Below are 19606 nucleotides of genomic sequence, written 5' to 3' on the forward strand. Positions count from 1 at the left end.
CACTTGCAGGGATCCAGGGGCAGCCATAGTGTCTCTGGGCACCCTGTGCCAGCGCCTGCCCACCCTCATTTTAAGACCCTCAAGGGCCTGTGGGAAGAAGGAGGTCAAAGGAAGAAAAACAGTGGCGAGATCCTATGGAATCTCAGAGGTCCAGGGAGATTTGTGAAAGCTTTACTTTCACTAAAAATCTACTTGCGCTCGATGTGTGGAGTCACAGGTCTGGGAACTGGAGCTGTCTGGGTCCATCTAATTGGGAATTATCTGGGACTCTATGTTAAGGAAATTCACCAGTCTGGTGGAGCCTAGCTGAGTGACAACATTTTACTTTTCATAAATGTTACCAGAAAAACTTTATTTATTAAGAAACAACTTGTTAAACTACCTGGTGCAGATGTCAGAGGTTATAAGTGTGTTGGCTCTTACCAGGAGCTTTGAAAATGTTGCAATTTTTTTTGCTGAACATTTCCTTGCCAGCTGCAAAGCACAGCTGCCTCTGGCATTGCACAAAGGGATGCTGCTCTTCCTGGTCCCAGGAAGCTTTGGGGAAGCAGCGGTGGAGATCACTGAGAATTCACAGAATGACCAGGTTGGAAGAGACCTTCAAGATCACAGAGTCCAACCCAGCCCCAACACCTCAACTAAACCCTGGCACCCAGTGCCACATCCAGTCTGTTTTTAAACACATCCAGGGATGGTGACTCCACCACCTCCCTGGGCATGCTATTCCAGAACTTTATCACCCTTTCTGTGAAAAACTTTTTCCTAATATCCAACCTATATTTCCCTTGGAAACCCTCCTGGCAAACTTGGGCTGCCACACTCCAGGAGCTGAAGGAGCTCAGCGTTTTGCTTGTGGCCATTCATTTTACACTGAGATAAACCCTGGTCTGTGCAGGGTCTTTGTTCCTTACACTTCAGCTGAGCACGTGGGCAGATAACGATCTGCCTTCCTGAAGCTCCGTTGTTATGAATAACGATATTAATAAAGTGTTTAAGATGGCAATTTGCATTTCAGCAGCACCTTTAATTCACGGCTCTCCAAACGCTTTACAGACAGAGATTAACGAGGCCTCACAACAGCCCTGTGAGGTAGGGGGATGTGACCATCCCACTGCTGTGGGGACAATGAGGGCACTGGGGATAAGGGGCTTGGAGCAGTCGTGCTGGGATTTGACCCAGAACTTGGGCATTTAAGTCCCATCAGGCCTTCAGCTTTGGATCAGGCTGTCCCAATGCACGGGTCTGGCACCACGTGGGGCTATGCTGATTAACGAGCCTCTGACTGCCTGGCACAGACTATAAAGGCCATTCATCTAAGGCAGAGGTTTATTAGTGGAGTGGATGGTGCCTTGGTGCTTCTTGCTGCTGGAATTATCTGAGTGTTTGAAGGCATATCAAAAATAGAGTTAGATATCAACCACTGAGTGTGGCAGGCTGTAACTGGAGAAAGCCCTTAGGCCCCAGGTGGGGAAGCTATGTAGGACACTACTGTAAATGTACTGATCAGAAAGGACATAATAATTTATCTATAAAGTCCACCCTTGCTCTTTCCCCGAAGGAAAAATAAAAAGAACCTAGAAAGCCACTGCTGGTTATCACGTGTCAGCTTCAAGCTCTGGGCTCTTGGCTTCATAGCACCTGCCAAAAGAAAAAAAAGTGGTCATCAGTGGCCTGGCTGGGCTGACAAAGGCAGTAGAGTAATGTGTTCTCCCAAACTCAGTCCCAGCTTTAAAACAACTGAAAATGATATGAATTCCTCATGTGGGATGGACTTGAGAGCACTGATGGGGATGTGCTTCAACCACCTGAGGGGCAGGAGTGGATAAGCTGGGCTGGAGGGTGAGACCTCTATTTCTTACAGACCTCTCAGTTTAATGGCAAACCCCTCCAGCTTTGCAGCTGGCCACAGGTGATGTCACCTGTGTACATGAGGTAAACTTGGCACCTCGAGTTCAGCCAGCCCAGGTAAACCTGAGATGGGCACTCAAACTTTTCACCAGGCTCACTGGAAGCAGTTAGGACCTTTAGAAGTTTGGTGTCAGCTGGTTTTTGTCATATTTCTGAAGGAATAAAAGAGCAAAGAAATGCCTCAAGGCATGCTCTTATCCAGCCAGAGAAATGATCCCCAGCTGATTCCCTAAAAAGCAAGGCTGAAAAGGGAAACCTTTTCTGACGGGGGGTAGCTCATGCTGTTGTTGGTGTTGATGTTCTTCATGGAGATCAGAGTGATGCTGTTCCCCTTCTGGCTCATGTCTGCCGAGCAGCTGCCAAGGAAAGGAGATAATTAATTACTCTGGGAAACAAGAGAGGGAACCATAGAATCACAGAGTCACTGCGGTTGGAAAAGACCTCCAAGATCATAGAGTCCAACCTTTGAGCAATCAGCACCTGGTCAAGCAGACCAGAGCACTGAGTGCCATGTCCAGGTGTTCCTTGGACACCTCCAGGGACAAACTTTCTTTGCAGAGAGCTGGAGATAAACAGGCAAGGCTGAGGCTGGTGCAGGGGACCAGGTTTGGTTTCCACCACCCATGAGCTGCTGATCTGATTCAGGCCCATCTATAGGGAGTTACAAGGCTTGGGAAGGTGGAATTCCCCTTTTTTCCTACCTTGAGGGCTGGGATGTGTATTCCTTGCCAGTGGAGGCTGGATGACTTTGGGGTCAGGGAACTTTAGGCACTGTCCTCTTTTCTGTCATGTTCTACCTCAGTGGCTTCAGATCTCTTGGATCATGATCGTTAAGGGTATTTAGTGACCACTGATGCTGATGCAAATTTGGCACCTAAAAACTCACAGACTTTGCTCCCTGTGTCCCTGGTCCCTTTCCAAAGCAGGATTTAGGAAACTATCAAATGGAAAAATAGCAGCAATATGTTTTGGTCCCTTCCAGCTCTTGTTTCCTGCTGTTTTCCCACATTCAGCCTCTCCTCTGGTACAGCAGTTGATGGACCATGGTGTTCTGATGGACCATTCTCTGCTTGATGCTTCTCTTCCAAAAGCCTCTGAACTGGGGCTCTTTGTCCTGCTCTCACTGGGAAACAGTAATGGGCATCTTGGGAGATATCTGAAACTGCTCTGAAATCCAGAAACTCCAGTTTAGACTTTAAGGCTCTATCTAGCCAAGGAAGACGATCAGTCTGCTTTGGGAAGGTGGGGAGTCTTCTCTCAGTGCAGCTTTGGGATGAGCCCCCTAAATATTAATCTATTTATGTGTCTATCAGAGCATGAGGTGTTATCAAAGCTGATTTTGCTTTTCTAACTCTCTCAAAGATGTCTTGACAAGCTTCCTTCCACCTGAAATAACCAAAGCAGACTCTTTTCCTTGCTAAAATTAACTCTGGGATTAAACAGGCACTCTCAATAGATGTGGGTGGCATGAGCAGCCTTACCTCTCTGATACCATGGAGGTTCCTGGTTTCTGTTTGTCTGGGGGGAGAAAAGCAGGTGGTGATGTAGAGGTGAGAAGTCATAAAATAAGTCAGCTCTATTCTGAATTACTTCATGCAGGGGTATAAATGAAGTCTGAATGAGATTGGAGACACTGTGGGGGATACTGGGGAGTTGATTAGAGAAAACCTTTCAGCTAAGGGGACGTACAGGCAGGACCTGCTGGCGCTGCTGGGCTTTAGGAAGGATTTTGCCTTGCTGCAAAGGAGCCTTGCCCTCTGCTGGGCACTGCTTCATGGAAAATGGGATTCCTAAGGAAAAGGAGTGTCAAACTCCACGATTTTTGCTGGAAGAGCTGCCCACCTCTTGGAATTTGAGCTGCAGGAAATTTGAGACCACATCCACATGAGGCTGGGCTGGGACTCTAGCGAGAGGGTCACAGTGCTTTCCTGACTGCTCAATCCATGTTCCAGTCTGGCTTCCAAACCTCCCCACCATGATGTAAGCTTTTCAAATGCATCTTTTAAGAATTGCCAGATCCACGTGGAAACTGGTGGCTTGTTGATTAGGGAAGCATAGATTCCCCCAGACAAATACCTTCTGAGTCCTTGGAGTGGTTGCACTTGAACCGCAGGCTGACCACGCTGACCAGGATGATGACCACCACAATCAGGATAACAACAAAGCTGATGACACCTGGGGATGGAGGAAAGAACTGTCTGAGCAGCAGAGAGACTCTGACATCAAAACTTGGCGAGGAAATCAATATTTTCATTAATGTGAGCATAGTTCTTAATAGGCAGAGAAGCAAACAGTTGTTAAAACAAATAGCTTTATCCTCCTGTGTTTTAACCTCAAAGGGCTTCTATGAATACTTAATCAATAAATAATTAATTGGTAAGGCAGTGCCAGGAAGGCAGAAGTCAGCTGATTACACTGGGGATTGATAAGAGTCCGTATGTTCCTGCTACAGTTGCTAAATCTTATCCCAAAAGTGTGTAAAGCCAGATAAATAAGTAATGTAACAGGGAGAGACAAGCTAGAAATGTGGGTGATGTTATCTGTCCCATAAACCATCTTTAGACACTTTAAATCAAGTGTAGATTTGATACTGACATCAGGCCTCGATAAATCAAACAATTCTTTGCACAGGAAATTTGTCCTGCTAAGAATCCCTTGGACTTTGAATCCTGGAATCCTGAAATGGTTTGAGTTGGGAAGGACCTTAAAGCTCATCCCATCCCACCCCTGACATGGGCAAGGACACCTTCCACTGTCCCAGGCTGCTCCAAGCCCCAGTGTCCAACCTGGCCTTGGACGCTGCCAGGGATCCAGGGGCAGCCACAGCTTCTCTGGGCACCCTGTGCCAGGGCCTCATGAAGTTGGGTATCCAAACCAGCATTTTTTCTCCCAAAACTGCCCTAAACCAGGACACCTGGTGAAAGAAAACCCCCTCCTCCACCCAGGTGGCACAAGACCTTACCAAAAGCTGCCACTGTCAGTGGTGATTTCTCATCTGTCGGGGTGGGCTCGGGCAATTGGCTGGAGGAGTTGGGTGTTGGGGTGATGGGTTTTGAGGTGCCTACAGAGGGGAGAAAGGTAGATTTACATAAAAGTCATTCTTCCATGGCTGGGAAGAGGATTCCTAGCAATGCTAGGGGCCCTAAATCTCACTTGCGCTTCACTGAAGAGACCAAGTTTGGATCCTGGCCAGGCCCATCAGTATTAACAGCAAAGTAAGCGAGACCTGTGTGGAATCATTGCCTTGGTGGGGCCCCTTTTATGGACAAGCTGAGAGCACCCACAGGGCTTCCTTCTGGGACCCCAGTGGGGAAGGGTCAAAGTCAGCACTGGCACTGCATTTGAGGAAGGAATTTGTCCAGCCTTCCTGCTTTTACAACCTTTTGCCATAATGGCACCTTTCCTGCTGTTTCTAGGCTCAAGAGCTTGCCCTGAAGTGCTGTTTCTGCAGAGCTTTACAGGCTTTTCAAGGGCTGGATGGGATATTCATCACCCCTCAGGAAATCCTTGGTGTCCATGCTGCCTTGAAGACAGCTGTGTGATGGCCTTGCTGCTGGCTGTGCAGAGGAACATAAAATATGGAGCAGGAATCACCTCTCTGTGAGGAGGAAGAACCTTGAGTCGCTGATGTCGTGGTGCTCTCATTCCTCATGGGATCCTGACCTGCACAGAGACACAAAATGTGAGTCTTGACCTCCAGTAACATTCAAGAACCAAAGGAACTAATGGAGAGAAAATGGATTCACAGTAGTGCCAGTGATATCTGAGGAAACCTGGAATTTATACTCCCACCTCCATACTAAAATCTTCCCACCAAACATACTTTATCCTGTTTTCCATGTCCAAATGGAAACCTAGCAAACCAAAATTCAAATACCCTTTTGTGAACTCGTTAGGGTCTGCAGTCCAAGGTACAGGTTTGGGGCAGAAACAGCAAGGCAAGGCTGGAAGACTGAGCTGGGAAAGTTATAGATGTGCTGTGGGTCATAAACATTGAGACTTTAAAATAAAGTCTGATTAGGGGAAAAAATATTGCAGAATGTGGGTTTGGATTGAGTGTTTGGCTTGTCCCTGGACTTGAAGTGAGTGGATTTGCTGTGCTGGGTTATCTAGAAGTAATTAAACCTGTCTGAGTTGGGCTAACTTGTACACCATATGTAGTCTAGCTGTGGCAGCACAGAGGTTTGTCCAAGCAAGGACTCCAGCTCTCAGTGGGATAAACTGGCTTGTGTGAAGCTGCTTGATTTGTAACAGCTGGTTCCAGTGCCTGTGCAAGGAAATATAAATCCAGCCCACGTGTTTTACTTGTACAGAGAAAAAAATATCCTTTGCTGCCTTCAGGCTGTTGTTGAACAGCCAGAGTGCCTGCATCAACCTAGATGAGCAGCTACAGTTCCTGTCAGGAGACTCAAAGTGATACTTCAGAGCTTCACAAGATCATCTGTAGGTCAAGCAGGATCTTCTTCCCTGCTTTCCATGCCCAGGTTCCCAGCAGCAGCGCTGGCCAAGGGGATGTGGTGCCTGGAGAGGTGTGCACAGCTCCTGGCGCTGCCTGGGGAACAGCTGAACCCAGGTCCTGTCCCACAGCAGACATCCCTGCTTTGGAATGGCATTTTGCCAAAAGCCAGAAGAAAAAGAGGAAAAGGCATGAAATAATAACTTTAGCTGTTTCAGAAGTCACAAGGAGCAGAACAGTCTGGAGAAGCAGGGTCTGCTGCTGTACAATTTTTTGCCCACTCATCAAATTCTTTGTTTAATGTTGAAATTCTTCTTCTGGCCACAGGCAGAAGCTGTGGTTTGCTGAGCCTGGCACAGATACCCTATCCTTGGGAAATGTTGGGTCTCACACAATGGGAGACCTGGCTTTTGGAAGCATCAGCATCTTTATTCAAAGATGTGTGGAGCTTCTCAGTGGTAAATCAGGGCTGGAATGAACAGCAATCTGCTCTGAGCAAAGGGATCCTGGCTTAGCTGGGCACAGCCGTGCTGGGTGGGCACCTGTGTGTGCACAGCTGACCACGGCTTCCTCACCTTGCTTGTGTTAGACATCTGAGAGGTACTTGCAGAGGCAGAGCAGTTTCTTGACCGTTGCAGATTTTTGGGGCTGCATTTTTAATGGAGAGTCAGCTCAGCTGTCAGATTTCAGTTTTCCAGTCACTTGGGTTCTGCCCTTATTCTGAGAAAACTCTTACTGAATTCTCTAATTTGTACTTATAAAGTGGGTAAAGCAAAGCTGTACTTTACAAGTTGGGTAAAGCAAACTGTCAAAAGAAAATTACTTTTATTTTAAAATATTTTAAAAGGGCTCCCCTCTCCTAAACAGAGATCCATTGTTCAGCTGCTCAAGTTCATCCCAGCAGAGGATGTTAAGAGCATTTATCTCGTGTTTTATCACTGCTTATAAAGACACCAGATGTGATTCTGGATGGCTCACCCCCCAAAAAAGACTCGTGCTTAGAGAACCTATGCCATCGATTGCCATCAAATTATCTGATCTTCTTGTTAGTCTCTAAAGGACAAAGTACCTCGAGGTGCTGGAGAAGGAGCTGCCGTGCTTCTGTTTCCACTGGGCTTATCATCTAGATAAAGAAAACATGGGAAAAGACAATTACCTTGGGAAGCCACTGCAAATTCCACTCTGGAGAGCTGCTGGGCGTCCATGGAGTAAAAATCTTTATTTGCATGCTACTTTCCCTCCAGACAGACATCAGGATGCCCAGCTAGCCAGGTGTGGAGTCAGCTCAGAGTGTACCTGACGGGTGAGCTTGGGAGAGGGAGCCTGGGGAGACCAGAGCTGCTCCAATATTTGATAAAGCATGATCTGGATTTTCTGATATGGGCTTGGCCTGGCTGTGTCCATCTGGGGAAATGGAATGAGCTGCTTGTTCAGCAAAAAAACTCTGAGAAATTCAATATTTGCAGAATTGCTGAATAACCAGCACAGTGTGGACTAGGCCCAATATTCTGATGCCTGCAGTTTGGCTTGGATAAGGAGGGAGGCACAAACAGGTCCTGCCTGAGCAAATATTTGAGTTTTCCATCCTTACCTCGCTCAGTGATTGCTGTCAGGGTTGTTGTAGTAGTGGGGGAGGGCTTGGCTGTAGTAGTTTGACCCACAGAGGTGAGGCTCAGGTTGGTCAGTGGTGTTGATTTTACTGATGGCTCTGTAGGGAAATTGTGGTGTTAATTCAAAAGGTTCAGCTCAGAAACAGCTTGGAGAGGGCACAGCTATTGCAGAGCCCTCAAAGTCCTCGACAGTTAGGAATCATCTGCTAGGAAAAGCATGGAAATAGCCTTCATCCTGCTCAGTCAAGGAGCTCTTGTACTTTGGAATTTCCTTTTGCTCTTTTCACTGTGAGGAGATGCTGAGCTGGCAGAGCTCAGCAAACACACGGAGAAAGTCAGGGTTTGCCCCTGCTTCTTTCCCTGCTGTGAAAAGTGAAGGTGTTTTTGTCACCAGACTCTTGACCTGCCTGGAGCTGCCTGGCACCACGTGATCATTTCCTTGTGCTCTGAAATGCCAACTTCCACCTTTCATCTCACTGAGAGTCTCCAAACACAAATAATTCAGCTCTTGAAGTGGTCTGGAGGCTCTGTCCTGTGCCTCAGCCTGCTCCAAACTGCCCCTGATCCAGAGCAAGATGTGAGGGGAAAAGCTTTCAATAGTCCCTCTGCAAGGAACAGTGGATCACCAGCTGGGAATTTATAGGGAACTTCATTGTCTAGACAGCTCTTGGCTTCAGAATAAATTGAGAAAATGGTGGAATGGTTTTAAGGTTAGTGTGGTGGGGTTTTTTTCCCCTTTATCCAAATGTTTCAGTGAAATATTAGAATTTAGGATTAACTTTAGTTTTGGTGGGGTGGGGGTTTTTTGTGTGTGGTTTTTCTTTTTTTTGCAAGGCTTGGAAGCTGGAAGCTGAAGGTCTTTTTGAGATCTTATTCCTTGATATTTTTGGGATCCTCCTGGAAGGGTAGCTGTGCTTAGATTATTTTTTTTCCTCCCTGAAACATAGCAGGAAGAGATCTGTCTCCAAAGATCCAACTGGACACTAACAGACATGAAGCTGGAGAGATAATTTCTTTTGTAATTGGTTTTCTGTAGATATGAAAAATTATAGGAAGGCTTGTGTTGGAAAGGATCTTAAAGATCAGCCAGCTTGGACAGGGCTTGGAGCAGCCTGGGATAGTGGAAGGTGTCCCTGCCCAGGGGGAATGGGATGAGCTTTAAGGTCTCTTCCAACCCAAACCATTCTGGGATTCCACTCTATGATCATCTCATTCCCCCTATTCAATTTAGTGATTTGTTTTGCCCCTGGTTTTGCTCACACCTGTGCCTTGATTGTTGTGGGGTGAGTTTGCAGGATCAGAAGCCCTAACACCACAAAATTTCCTTCCTCCTCACTACTGCCCTCTGCACAGCCCCAGTTACTGTGGGGTGGCCCAGCTGGAGTGAGGTCAGAGCAGTTCCCCACTGGGATGTCCCTAGGCCAATCTCCAGCTGAGCATTACCTGAGTTGTGGTTCTTGGCTTCAGGGCTGGGTGTTGTTGGTTGGGATGGACCTGGAACACAAGCAGAGGCACGGAGGTGACATTTCCAGGCTGGTGGGCTCCCACAGAGAGGGTTGGAGGATGGGCCAGAAAGGGGCCATGGTAGCCAATGAGAGCAGAAAGGGTGAGGAGAACAAGAGATGCTGAGGAGAGGGTTTGTCCCTCGTGTGGCTGTAGGGACCAGCTCCATGGATCCACTGCTGCTAGGGAACAGGGAGCAAAGAGGAGGCAGGATCCCTCTGCTTTCCCCAGGCTTCCTGGAACACAGCCTCGGTCACCCTTCTGGACAAAAAGGAGCCAAACCAGGTCACCCCCTGGGGCACAGTGCCCTCCATGTCCCCTGGAGGTCTGGGGGTGACTGCTGATGGATGGGGCAGGCAGAGGCAGGGTCCTGGGAGAAAATCCCTCAGCAGATGGGAGTTTGGAATCAGAGTCCCATTTGGGGCTTCTCCCCAAATTTGCATCCCCCCATTTCCATGCGCATCCACATCCAAAGAGGCACATAAAGCACATCACAAGCAGAGGTACCTGTTCCAGTGGGGGTGGAGGAGTTTGTGGGAGCTGTGGAACCTGAAAGGAAAGAGCAGAGGGTGAGTGGTGCTGATCTGTGGTGGTCACTAACACACTGCTGTTCTTGTTCCTTGTGGGATTTGGGTTTTCCTCATCTTGTGTTGGAATGACTTGGAAATACGGGATTGCCCCAAAAGCATTAGCAGAGAAGTAGTAGCAGAGAAGTTTTACTGAGTGTAAAACTATCAGGCTCTGAGTAAATTAGTAGTGGAGTTTATCCAGCCAGGATAAATGTCCTCCTCCCCTTTGGGGGGCCACAGAAATCCATGGGGTCATTGCCTCCCCGTGAGCTGTTTGCCTCAGCCCAGCCCTGGCACAGCAGGGTGTGTGACCTGTATTCTGGTGCTCTTCAGAGGTGAGACACACATCTGAACTCTTTGTTCCCTTGAGACCTTAAGGAATGGATGGATGAGGTTTGTAAAGGCTTCCAGGAGCTGATGGGACTGTTCTCCTTCCTATCCTGTGTGTCCTGGGAAACTGAAGCCTAGGGCTGTGAGTCTGGAGGGAGCTGCAGCCCTCAGGAGCTGCCTTCCCTGTACAGGTCTATACAAGGTTGTAGGTGTTCATTGGGTCCCCAGTTCCTCAACTGAAAGGGGGCTTTGTTTGCCTTGTTTGCTTTTCTTTTGGATTCATGACAAAGCATCTCTGCCTCAATCCCTCACATTTCCTACTCTCAGCATCTGTGATATTTTCCTGTAAGCCCCAGCTCCCGGGGTCCTGTGCTTATGGAGTCACAGAGCAGAGTATTTTACTTTGGAAGGGAATTTTCAAGGTCATCTAGTCCAACCCCAAGGGTTAGATGAGATGGTAATTAAAAATGCTGCCCTTGAAAATGGGAGAAAGAAATGTCCCACACTCTAGCACAAGACCTGAAAAATATAAATACACTTTAAATGCTCAAATCCAACCCAGCTGGTTTAACTTTGGGAAGGTGACTTTGAGTCTGTCATTGCTGGAATGCACATCCTAATTGGGATTTTCAAATGGTTATTGCTGGTGACCCTGGTGCTCTCCATGGTTGAGTGTAATGGCAGAAATGACACTACAGGTACAGAAAGCAGCTGAATCTAACTGCCCTGGTGATCCATCTCACCACAGTCCCATGGGAGAAAATGGATTTGGGCAGAAAGGGACAGCAGACTGTCCCTTCCAGCACACTGTCCCCTAATGATGCCTCAGGGCTTTGTGGTGGGAGCAGTGCCTTTGCAGGGGTGCAGGGGAGGACAGCACCAGCCAAGGCACAGCAGTGCCCGTTTTCAGCCAGAACCTACTCTCCTGGAAGGAAATTCTCCCTGGGAGGGTGGGCAGGCCCTGGCACAGGGTGCCCAGAGCAGCTGTGGCTGCCCCTGGATCCCTGGAGTGCCCAAGGCCAGGTTGAACAGGGATTGGAGCACTCTGGGCTAGTGGAAGGTGTCCCTGCTCATGGCAGGGGGTGGAATGAGATGAGCTTTAGCGTCCCTCCCATCCCAAACCACTCTGTGATTCCAGGATTTGATGCCAGGAGCTGTAGGGGTGGTGTAGATGAACTCTGGGGGTGGTCCATAAGCTGCTGGTGCCTGGGGAGGCTAAGGGCCTGGACAGGGAGGGGTGTCTGGAAGAAGACCCTGAGCACTGAGTGTGGGTCTGGCTCAGAGCTCACCCTCAACACCCTCTGGGTGTAGGGAGTTCCTGATTGATCTCATTTTCCTCATGGAATTGCTCTGGAGCCGTAATTGTTTTTGTGTCTGAGGCTTTATGACGGTGATCCCAGCCAGACAGGAAGTGTGTAAACCATGGTGAATACATAATAAAATGTGGTTTATTCCCAGACATGGCTTGACTGTGAAAATCAGACTGGACTTTTCAGACCTTTTCTCTTCTAATTTACTGGGCAGCAGGCTGGGGAAAATGTCCTGTTCAGTCATGAAAGAGGAGACAGGATCAGGTCTTTAATCACACAGAGAGCAAAGGTCTGGTTGATTTTCTAACTCCATTTGGAGCAGGATCAGGAACTAAGGACCTTTATGTGCAGCAAAGAAAAGGAAGGCTGGGAAATAGGAACCTGTCTTAGCAAAGGCCTAGTGAGGTGCTAGGAGTGATTGTGATGGAGAATTTATGGGATATCCTTCCCTGGAGATTTTGAAGAGCAACTTAAAGGAGCATCAGGGTGATGCCTCAGTTTTTAGCTTTTGTATTTTTCACATTTTGTGCTGCTTTACTCTGTGGGTCTGGGCTTCACATTAGGGATGGTGAGCTCTCTGCACAGAGTAGGGAGAAAAAACAATTCCTTCTCTAGCTGGGGCCCAAGGACAAATGATTCAAGTCTCAGGTCCAAGAGCACAAACAACATGGACTGAAGAGAGAAAAACAAAGATGGGACGTCATGGGCTGGAGCTGTAATTTGACAATTAATTCCAATATGCAAATGGAACAAAACTTATAAAACTGACAGACCCCATGACCAGTCATGCATTTTGTGACCATTTTTGTTCATCTGGGGTGTAGACCTGGCTGGGCTCTTGTGCTGCCCAAGGTGGATCCATTGAAGCCTCCTAATAAATCCCTACTTTATTGTTTAACTCTGTCCAGTCTCTGCTCTAGGCCAGCCTGCACAAGGCATCATGGCAGTAAGAGACGGGGTTATGAGCAGCTCTACCATCACCTACTAAATCAATTAATATCATGGGAAAAAAAAGAATGTTTTAGCACATGTTTGCCCTTCCTTTAGAGGTAGAGATGCTTCTTTTGAGGAAGGGGGATGATTCTGGACATTGGTTTGCAAATGCCTTAAGATACTCTCTACATTCAGCATAAAAAATAAAGTGCTGAGATCGTCATGGGGGTCAATATCCTCCAGCAGCTGCCAGACTCACACAGCTCCCCTTTCTCCACAAAATTCCCTTGCAAGACCCATTGCCAAGTTTTCCTGAGGGGAGAAGTAGCTGTGGCACTCTTATGGAAACGCTCCCAGGTACTTTTTCATGGACATGGTGGAAGCACCCACAATTGCTGCAGAAAGAGCTGCTGTCTGCACTCAGCCTTTGCCAAAGGAAAAGGGGAAGTGAAGGTGCTCAGCTGGACATTTATTCCACATTTTGGTGCAGATGAGGAGAAATCTGAGAGTCTGAGAGCTCCAGAGCCTCTGGAGATGGGAAGAAGCTGAGGGCGAGAGAGGTGACATTGCTCTGCTCTGCCATCCCTCATGGGTCCATCCATGGGTGAGCTCCAGCATCTCTTGGACAGGAGGAAATTGTTGTACTCAACATTTTCTTCACTGCAGCTCATCCTGTCGCTGAGGGTCACACTGGAGACCTTCTGAAGTTCTCTGTTTGCAAACCTAAACCTTGTGGTTATTGTAAAAAAGATGAAAAAGCAGGTTTTTTTTCCCACTGCTCAGTTCCCAGAGTTCCTGTGGCTGGGCTATGCTTGCCCTGCTCTGGAGAGGCTGAGGGCTGGAGACCTCTTCTGGCATTCTGCTCCGGAATAAACGGCCCTGCCTTCTCTAAACACATCCACACTTCTTTTCAAAGTGCAGCAGGCCTGGCTCCGGCTTCTGGCCACTGCTGCTTGTTGTGCCTTCCCTGCCAACTCAAATAAGCAAAAGCCCTGTTCTATTGGGTGTTTTCTTTTGGGGACGGTGCTCAGCATCCCCGGTCCCACAGGAGCAGGGTGGATCTGTGCAAGGCAGGATGAGAGCAAGCTCCCATTGTGGGGCTGGGCAGCAGGATGGGGTGAACACAACGCGCCACGTGTCACAGCTCCCTGCTGTGATATCCCGGGGGATCCTGGAGCTGGAAACCATTCCCTCCCAGGGCTGCTGCCAGCATGCAGAGCCCTGGCTGTAGAAACAGCTCCCAGCAATAATCAGGACACGGCTGGCGCAGCTGGAATTGCAATAAACATCAAAGCCCTTCCACAAGGGCAAGCACTGCCAAGGAGTTTGTTGCGTGTTTGGGTGCAAAGGATTTACAGCTGGATTGTGCAGTCCTGGGTGGAGACTGGGAGCTGGCTGAGGGATTTACGATGGGAAATACGGCTTTGTGCTCGTGCTGTCATGGGAAAGTCCCAGTTAGCCAGAGGAGCTGCGGGGCTGCAGAGGAGCACGTCGGGGCTGCAGCTGCACTTCACTCTCGCTGCTTTCCCATTAATTTTTCCAAAGGGTAAACAGGAGAATTTTGGATTTCTGGTTTTGGCAGTTGTTTTTCTGTGGGGCGAGGTGTGTCTAGACTGACCTGGAGCCTTTTCTCATGGCAGCTGAGAGACTCCCAAAGCCAGCAGCTCACCCCTCTCATTCCTCAGCACACAGAGGGTGATGCCAACTAAAAGACAGGTGAATTTTAGGTATTTCTGCTTTGGTATTATTTTTGGCAATTGTAGACATTTAAAGCTTTTTTTTTTTTTTCCAGCTGCTGACCAAAAAGAGGGCTACTTTAAACCTCCAGACTTTGCCAGGGCCTCCTATAGAGATCTGAGCCAGCTGTTGGAAAAGTTTCAGCAGGGTTTAGATCAGGCTCAGGCGTCCAGCCTGTGTTCATGGAGGCTGGAGTCACTGGGGAGGACCACTGGCACTGGTGGAGTCACAAGGACTGCTCCTGTCTGCTGAGAGCTGCTGATGGGGAGGGAACATCTGTTCCCAGTGACAAGGAACCCTGGGCTCATCCCTTCCCTGGCAATTTTGGGGGATGTCCCACCTGCAGAGCCCATGGGGCAGGGCTGCACCTCCGTCTCACCCTGAGCTTGAAAACACTTTCAGGAAAGAGATCCAGCAAGCCTAAAAATAGGCTTTGCAACTCAGATATCGGCACTTCTGTCAGATGACCCAAGGAAAAAAAAAACCCAACCACTTAACACAGGTGCAGCTGTGTAAATGGCATCCAATTCTTAGGATTTCCATATGGAAAGAAACCCTCTTTTAGGACACCTGGAAAGCAGAGAGTCCTGCCAAAGCCTAGGTCCTATTTTATTAAGTGTCTAAATAAGGTGTCTCTGCCTTGAGGGTCTCACAGCAGAACAGGTTGGGTGGGAATTGTGGAGGAGAGAGAGGAAAAGTGTTGTTCTGCAGGGTGGATAACTGACAGCCCAAATCAGGGCCAGATCCACAGAAGTGTTCAAGTGCCTAATTCCCAAATGGCATGGGGGGGTTGGCAACTGGCTGCCAAGTTGTTCTGAATTATAATGACTCAGTCAAAGTGTTATGGAAAGTTTAGAGAGCCGGGAATTAATCCTGGATCTCATCAGCAATTAAAATTAATCGTTGCCTTCCTCTGCCTGTCCTCAAGGGCTGGGCCTGGGCATCCTCTCCAAGCACCACATTCCCTGCTCCTCTCTGGTGAGCCAGTCTGGAAGCAGATCTTAGTGGGAGGCAATTAAAACCCACTTGGATGTAGAAACAACCAGGGAGACAAACAATGTGGGGAAGCACCCCTGTCCTGCCCAGGGCTGGTTTTTCCATGTGAAGGGGTTGTTCCTGGAAGGAAAAGCAGCCTGGCTTTTCTCCTGGCTGCACCACCCCTGCTCCACCAGGCTGCTGCTCCATCACCCTCCCAGCTGCTCACTGGTTCCATTTTTCTCCTGTCCTGCTTATTTTAGAGCTCTGGGTTTGCTCCTGGTGGTGTGGGTCCTGTCCTCCTGGCCATGCTGCTCCTCAGGTTTGGAGCTGGGTCTGGGATTTTGGAGGGGAAATCACTCCATGCCCAGTGCAATTGAAAAATGGGGGCACCACCAATCCAACCTTGATGCGACCCAGAGCCCAGCCTGAGCTTTTTGCCTACCTACAGTTTTTAAATAATATTACTTATTAGCAGAGCTCAAAGCACTTTACAGAGGAGACTTGCCAAGTTTCTTCCCAAACTGATTATTCTTTCCAGTGATTCTGGGATTCCCCAGGTTTGAGTGCTGCTCTGTGGTGTTTATGAACCACCAAGCAGAAATGTGATCTGCTGGGGCTGGTTCACTAGACAAAGTGTGAAAGTGGCTGGGTTGGTGGCTAAGGGACTTCTCAGAATTCCTGTTCTTTCTACCTGCTTTTCTTGAGTGTCCTGGCTTGAGTACCAGGGGAGCACTTGAAGAATAACCCTTCCTGGAAGAGGTTCCAGTCTCACAGCAGCAACAGCTACAGGCCAGGTAAAGCATCTTGGCCTGACAATTCATCTGAGTCCAGATTTTGGGTGAATGACCCACATTTCCTAACTCTTCATGTATCCCCCACATCTCATATCCCCACGGTGTGGGCAGCAGGGCAGGGGGGATTCTGCCCCTCTGCCCTGCTCGGGTGAGACCCCACCTGCAGAGCTGCCCTCCCTCAGCTTAAGGACATTCCCCCTTGTCCTGCCCCTCCACCCTTTGTCCCCAGTCCCTCTCCAGCTCTCCTGGAGCCCCTTTAGGCCCTGGCAGGGGCTCTGAGCTCTCCCTGGAGCCTTCTCCTCTCCAGGTGAGCACCCCCAGCTCTCCCAGCCTGGCTCCATGGCAGAGGGGCTCCATCCCTCTGACCATCCTGGTGCCTGCTCTGGACTCACATGGGAGCTTCTCCTCTGTTGAGGTGGTTGGGTCATGCTGGGTGGGCTCCTCCGGGAACTGGGGCCAGGAGAGCTCCCAGCTGGGACTTTGCTGGTGCTGCAGAAGCCCCAGCTCCCTTCTCCAGCCTGGCTTCCCAGCAGGAACATTCCTGGCTTTGGGACACCAGCACCACCTCCTGCAAGGACACCTGTTGTTGACTCACCTATTGTAAATGGGACAGAATTCCTGGAAACTGCTGCTTCAGATCTGCAGAGTCACCGAGGAGTTTCATGTTACCGAAGTTTGTTGTGTGAGCAAACATTTCTCTAAACCACCTCCTGCTTTCTCTTCCTTGTTCACCGCCTCAGGGCTGGGCTGGCCTCGCCCTTGGCTGAGAAATCTGCTTTAGGATGCCCTGGTTTGAGGATGCAAGTCTGGAATCCGGGTGCCGGTCCTTTAACTGCACCCCATCTTTTTGATTATATAAAAAATATATCTCAAAACACATCTGCTTTTGAAATACCACATTTCTTGTGGCATTATCCATCCACAGGCTGTGGCACAGATAAGGAGAGCAGTGGATGGAACAACAACAGTGGGAAATCCTGCTGGGTTTTCATCAGCTTTGAGGAGGCATTTTTTCAGTGGAAATCTTTTGTCTGGAAAACGCCTGCCCATTGTAATTGAAAGGGTCTATAGGAAGAGGTTTGTTTGGACAAATTTTCTGCTAAGTGTTTCTAGGACAAGGAAAACCAAATTGGAAATGCGCCAGACCTTCCCAATTCAGCAATTTCAAAATAACAGTTTGAGCTTCCCTTATTTGAACCTCCCTTCAGAAATAACCATGAGAATGGAGAAATTTAATTTAGGAAATGATAAAATAACAAAATACTGAATTTGCACCAAGCAAAAGCAAGAAAGGCCTGTGTGGGACCAGGCAGGTGTTAGTGTTCAGCCTAAGCTGATTCTGTGTCTCCTCAAGGTTACATCCATGTCCCCCAGGGCAGGGAGCCTTGTTCCAGAGCCCCTAATTCCCTTTTCCAGCTGCTGGTGTGCCAGGAAACCAGTGGCACCATGGAGCCTGACGGCCTCTCTCCTAAGCTGCTGCTTTGCCTTGTGCAGAAGCTTCCCCCAGGGGCTGCACCACCTTTGGCACTTGCTGTAAAATTGAAAATTAAATTAAAAAGCCATGTTGGGGCTGTTGGATCAGTGCAGAAGAGGGAGGCAGACATTCCAGGGAAGGCCGGTTTGGTGGGAGAGGTGTGACGGTGCTGTGACCATGGAGTGGGATGGTCCCTGCCCTGATTTTAGACAGGTGGCTTTGAGAGGACAGAGTGATGCTGTCGAGACTGAAGGATGGAGGGTGGCATCCCTTCCACCTGTGCTGCAGCACTAGGTGCTCCTGGAAGCTCGAATTCTGGGATTCTGGGCAGTGCCTCTGGGATTCCCACTCCATGGACCTTGGCATGGTACAGCCCAGCCAGGGAAGGGGCCTGACCCCCTCTGTGCCATTGCTGCCCCATAAAAGCCCTTCTGAGCAGTTTTAAAAGGAAAAGCAGCATTCTGGGTGGACATTAAGGAGTGTCACAGGGTGGCCAAGGCACTCAAAGCCCCTTGGTGTGATCCTTGCTCTTGATCCCAGGCACAAATCCCCCCTCAGCAGTGTTGGCCTCTAATAAAGAGAGAAAATTTCCAATCCATTTGCTCTTATTTCTTGGAATTATACAGCTACAAACTGAATTGGTTTCTATATTCTACAGAATGAGATGATCTTTCCTTTCTAACACAAACCATTCTATGATTCTCTGCCTTTTAAAAATCCCATTATTACCAGCACAGTGGCTGTAACCCGAGGCAGCTTCTATGGTTTAATGATAAAACCTCGAAGTTGGAGACACATTATTTTATATTCCTTTGAATCTATTCCAGCTCCCAGCTACTACAGCTGTCAGCAAGGGAAGAGGGGCCTGACAATGCAGGGAAAAGCAACCTGTCATCCTTTGGAGCAGGAAACCAGCTCCTTCATCCCACACCTCGGCTCAGATGGGAAAGAGAAGCTAAAGAATAATTACCCCAAAGCGGCAGAATTATTACAGCAAGGACAAGATGTGCTCTGCGTGAGCCTTGCACGTGGGCTTTGTATTGATACTAATGAGAGCAAAAAGTGCAAATAAAAAGTATTTTTGAGGAAAACAATGTCCTGTGCATTGAAACATTCCTCCTTGACTGTTTCTTGACAAAAGTCACTTACTCCAAACACCTCGGCAGAAGCACTCCTTTCATTAACCTGCAAACAAATCTTTGTATTCCAGCAGTGCCAAAGAAACCCTGTAAACCTGACAAAGCCACGTTTTCCCCAGCAGCCCGGCTGCTGCCACCCCTGAGCTGCAAGGCTGAGCTGTCCCGTGGCAGCTCCCAGCCTCTGCCCGGTTGCCTTTGGAGCCCCCCGCGGACCCGGGCCCCCCAAATCTCCCCGTCCGGCAGCGCCTTGGGCTCGCCGGGGTGCGGAGCAGCTCACCTGGGAGCAGCAGGAGGAGGCAGAGCAGGGGATGGAGGGACGCGAGCGGCATCTCCGCGCTGCTTTGCGGCTCGCGGAGCCTCTGGCCATCCCGGGAGGGACCACGAGCAGCGATTCGACTGCCTGGGCTGACTCTCACACAGCTTCCTGTTAAAGAATAGGAGGAAACGGGCTCAATCCACAGGGGAACTGTGTTTTTCAGCCCATTATGGCCGGGGAGGATGTGAGACATCGCTCACCGGCGGCAGAGGAAACCTCGCCGGGCTTTGCCGGGGTTCGGTCCCGCTCGGAGCGATGCCCTGCTCTGGGCCTCAGCGCCTTCCTTACGGTGCCGGGGTTTTTTGGGAGGTGTTTTGTGTGTGGTGCGATGTGCTCCAGGTCCCATCCCCCCCACATCAGCCTCCCTGGGGTAAGAGCTGCTGGAGGAGCCTCCCCAGCACCTGAGAGGAGGTTTCTTACATATCCATGAGGAATTTAGGGATAACTGCTCCTTTGTGGGGCCAAGGGTGGCTCAGCAGCTGGGTCTGCCTGTACCCTGTGCCTGCCTGGGCAGCTCCAGCGAGTCTGGGCAGTGGGACGTGCCAGCTT

The 19606-nt window shown here is 49.2% G+C and overlaps 1 protein-coding gene across 2 annotated transcripts; it reads right to left on the reverse strand.

The window, feature by feature from the left end:
- Positions 1-366: 366 nt before the first annotated feature.
- ECSCR (endothelial cell surface expressed chemotaxis and apoptosis regulator) lies at positions 367-19145 on the reverse strand. 2 transcript variants are annotated; one of them, XM_041470459.1, is made up of 11 exons: positions 19019-19145; positions 9985-10026; positions 9418-9468; positions 7956-8072; positions 7434-7487; positions 5503-5571; positions 4871-4969; positions 3985-4083; positions 3390-3426; positions 2165-2264; positions 367-1638 (listed from the first exon to the last, which is right to left on the reverse strand). In XM_041470459.1, exons 1-11 carry the CDS (start codon positions 19068-19070, stop codon positions 1630-1632), a joined length of 729 nt encoding a protein of 242 aa, XP_041326393.1. In that variant the 5' UTR covers positions 19071-19145; the 3' UTR covers positions 367-1629. The 2 variants fall into 2 exon arrangements, with proteins under 2 accessions (XP_041326393.1, XP_041326386.1); XM_041470452.1 differs by lacking the exon at positions 367-1638 and having other exon boundaries at positions 2123-2264.
- Positions 19146-19606: the final 461 nt, after the last annotated feature.

The sequence above is a fragment of the Pyrgilauda ruficollis genome, unplaced genomic scaffold, assembly GCF_017590135.1.
Source record: "Pyrgilauda ruficollis isolate IOZ18807 unplaced genomic scaffold, ASM1759013v1 scaffold105, whole genome shotgun sequence".
Lineage (NCBI taxonomy): Eukaryota > Metazoa > Chordata > Aves > Passeriformes > Passeridae > Pyrgilauda > Pyrgilauda ruficollis.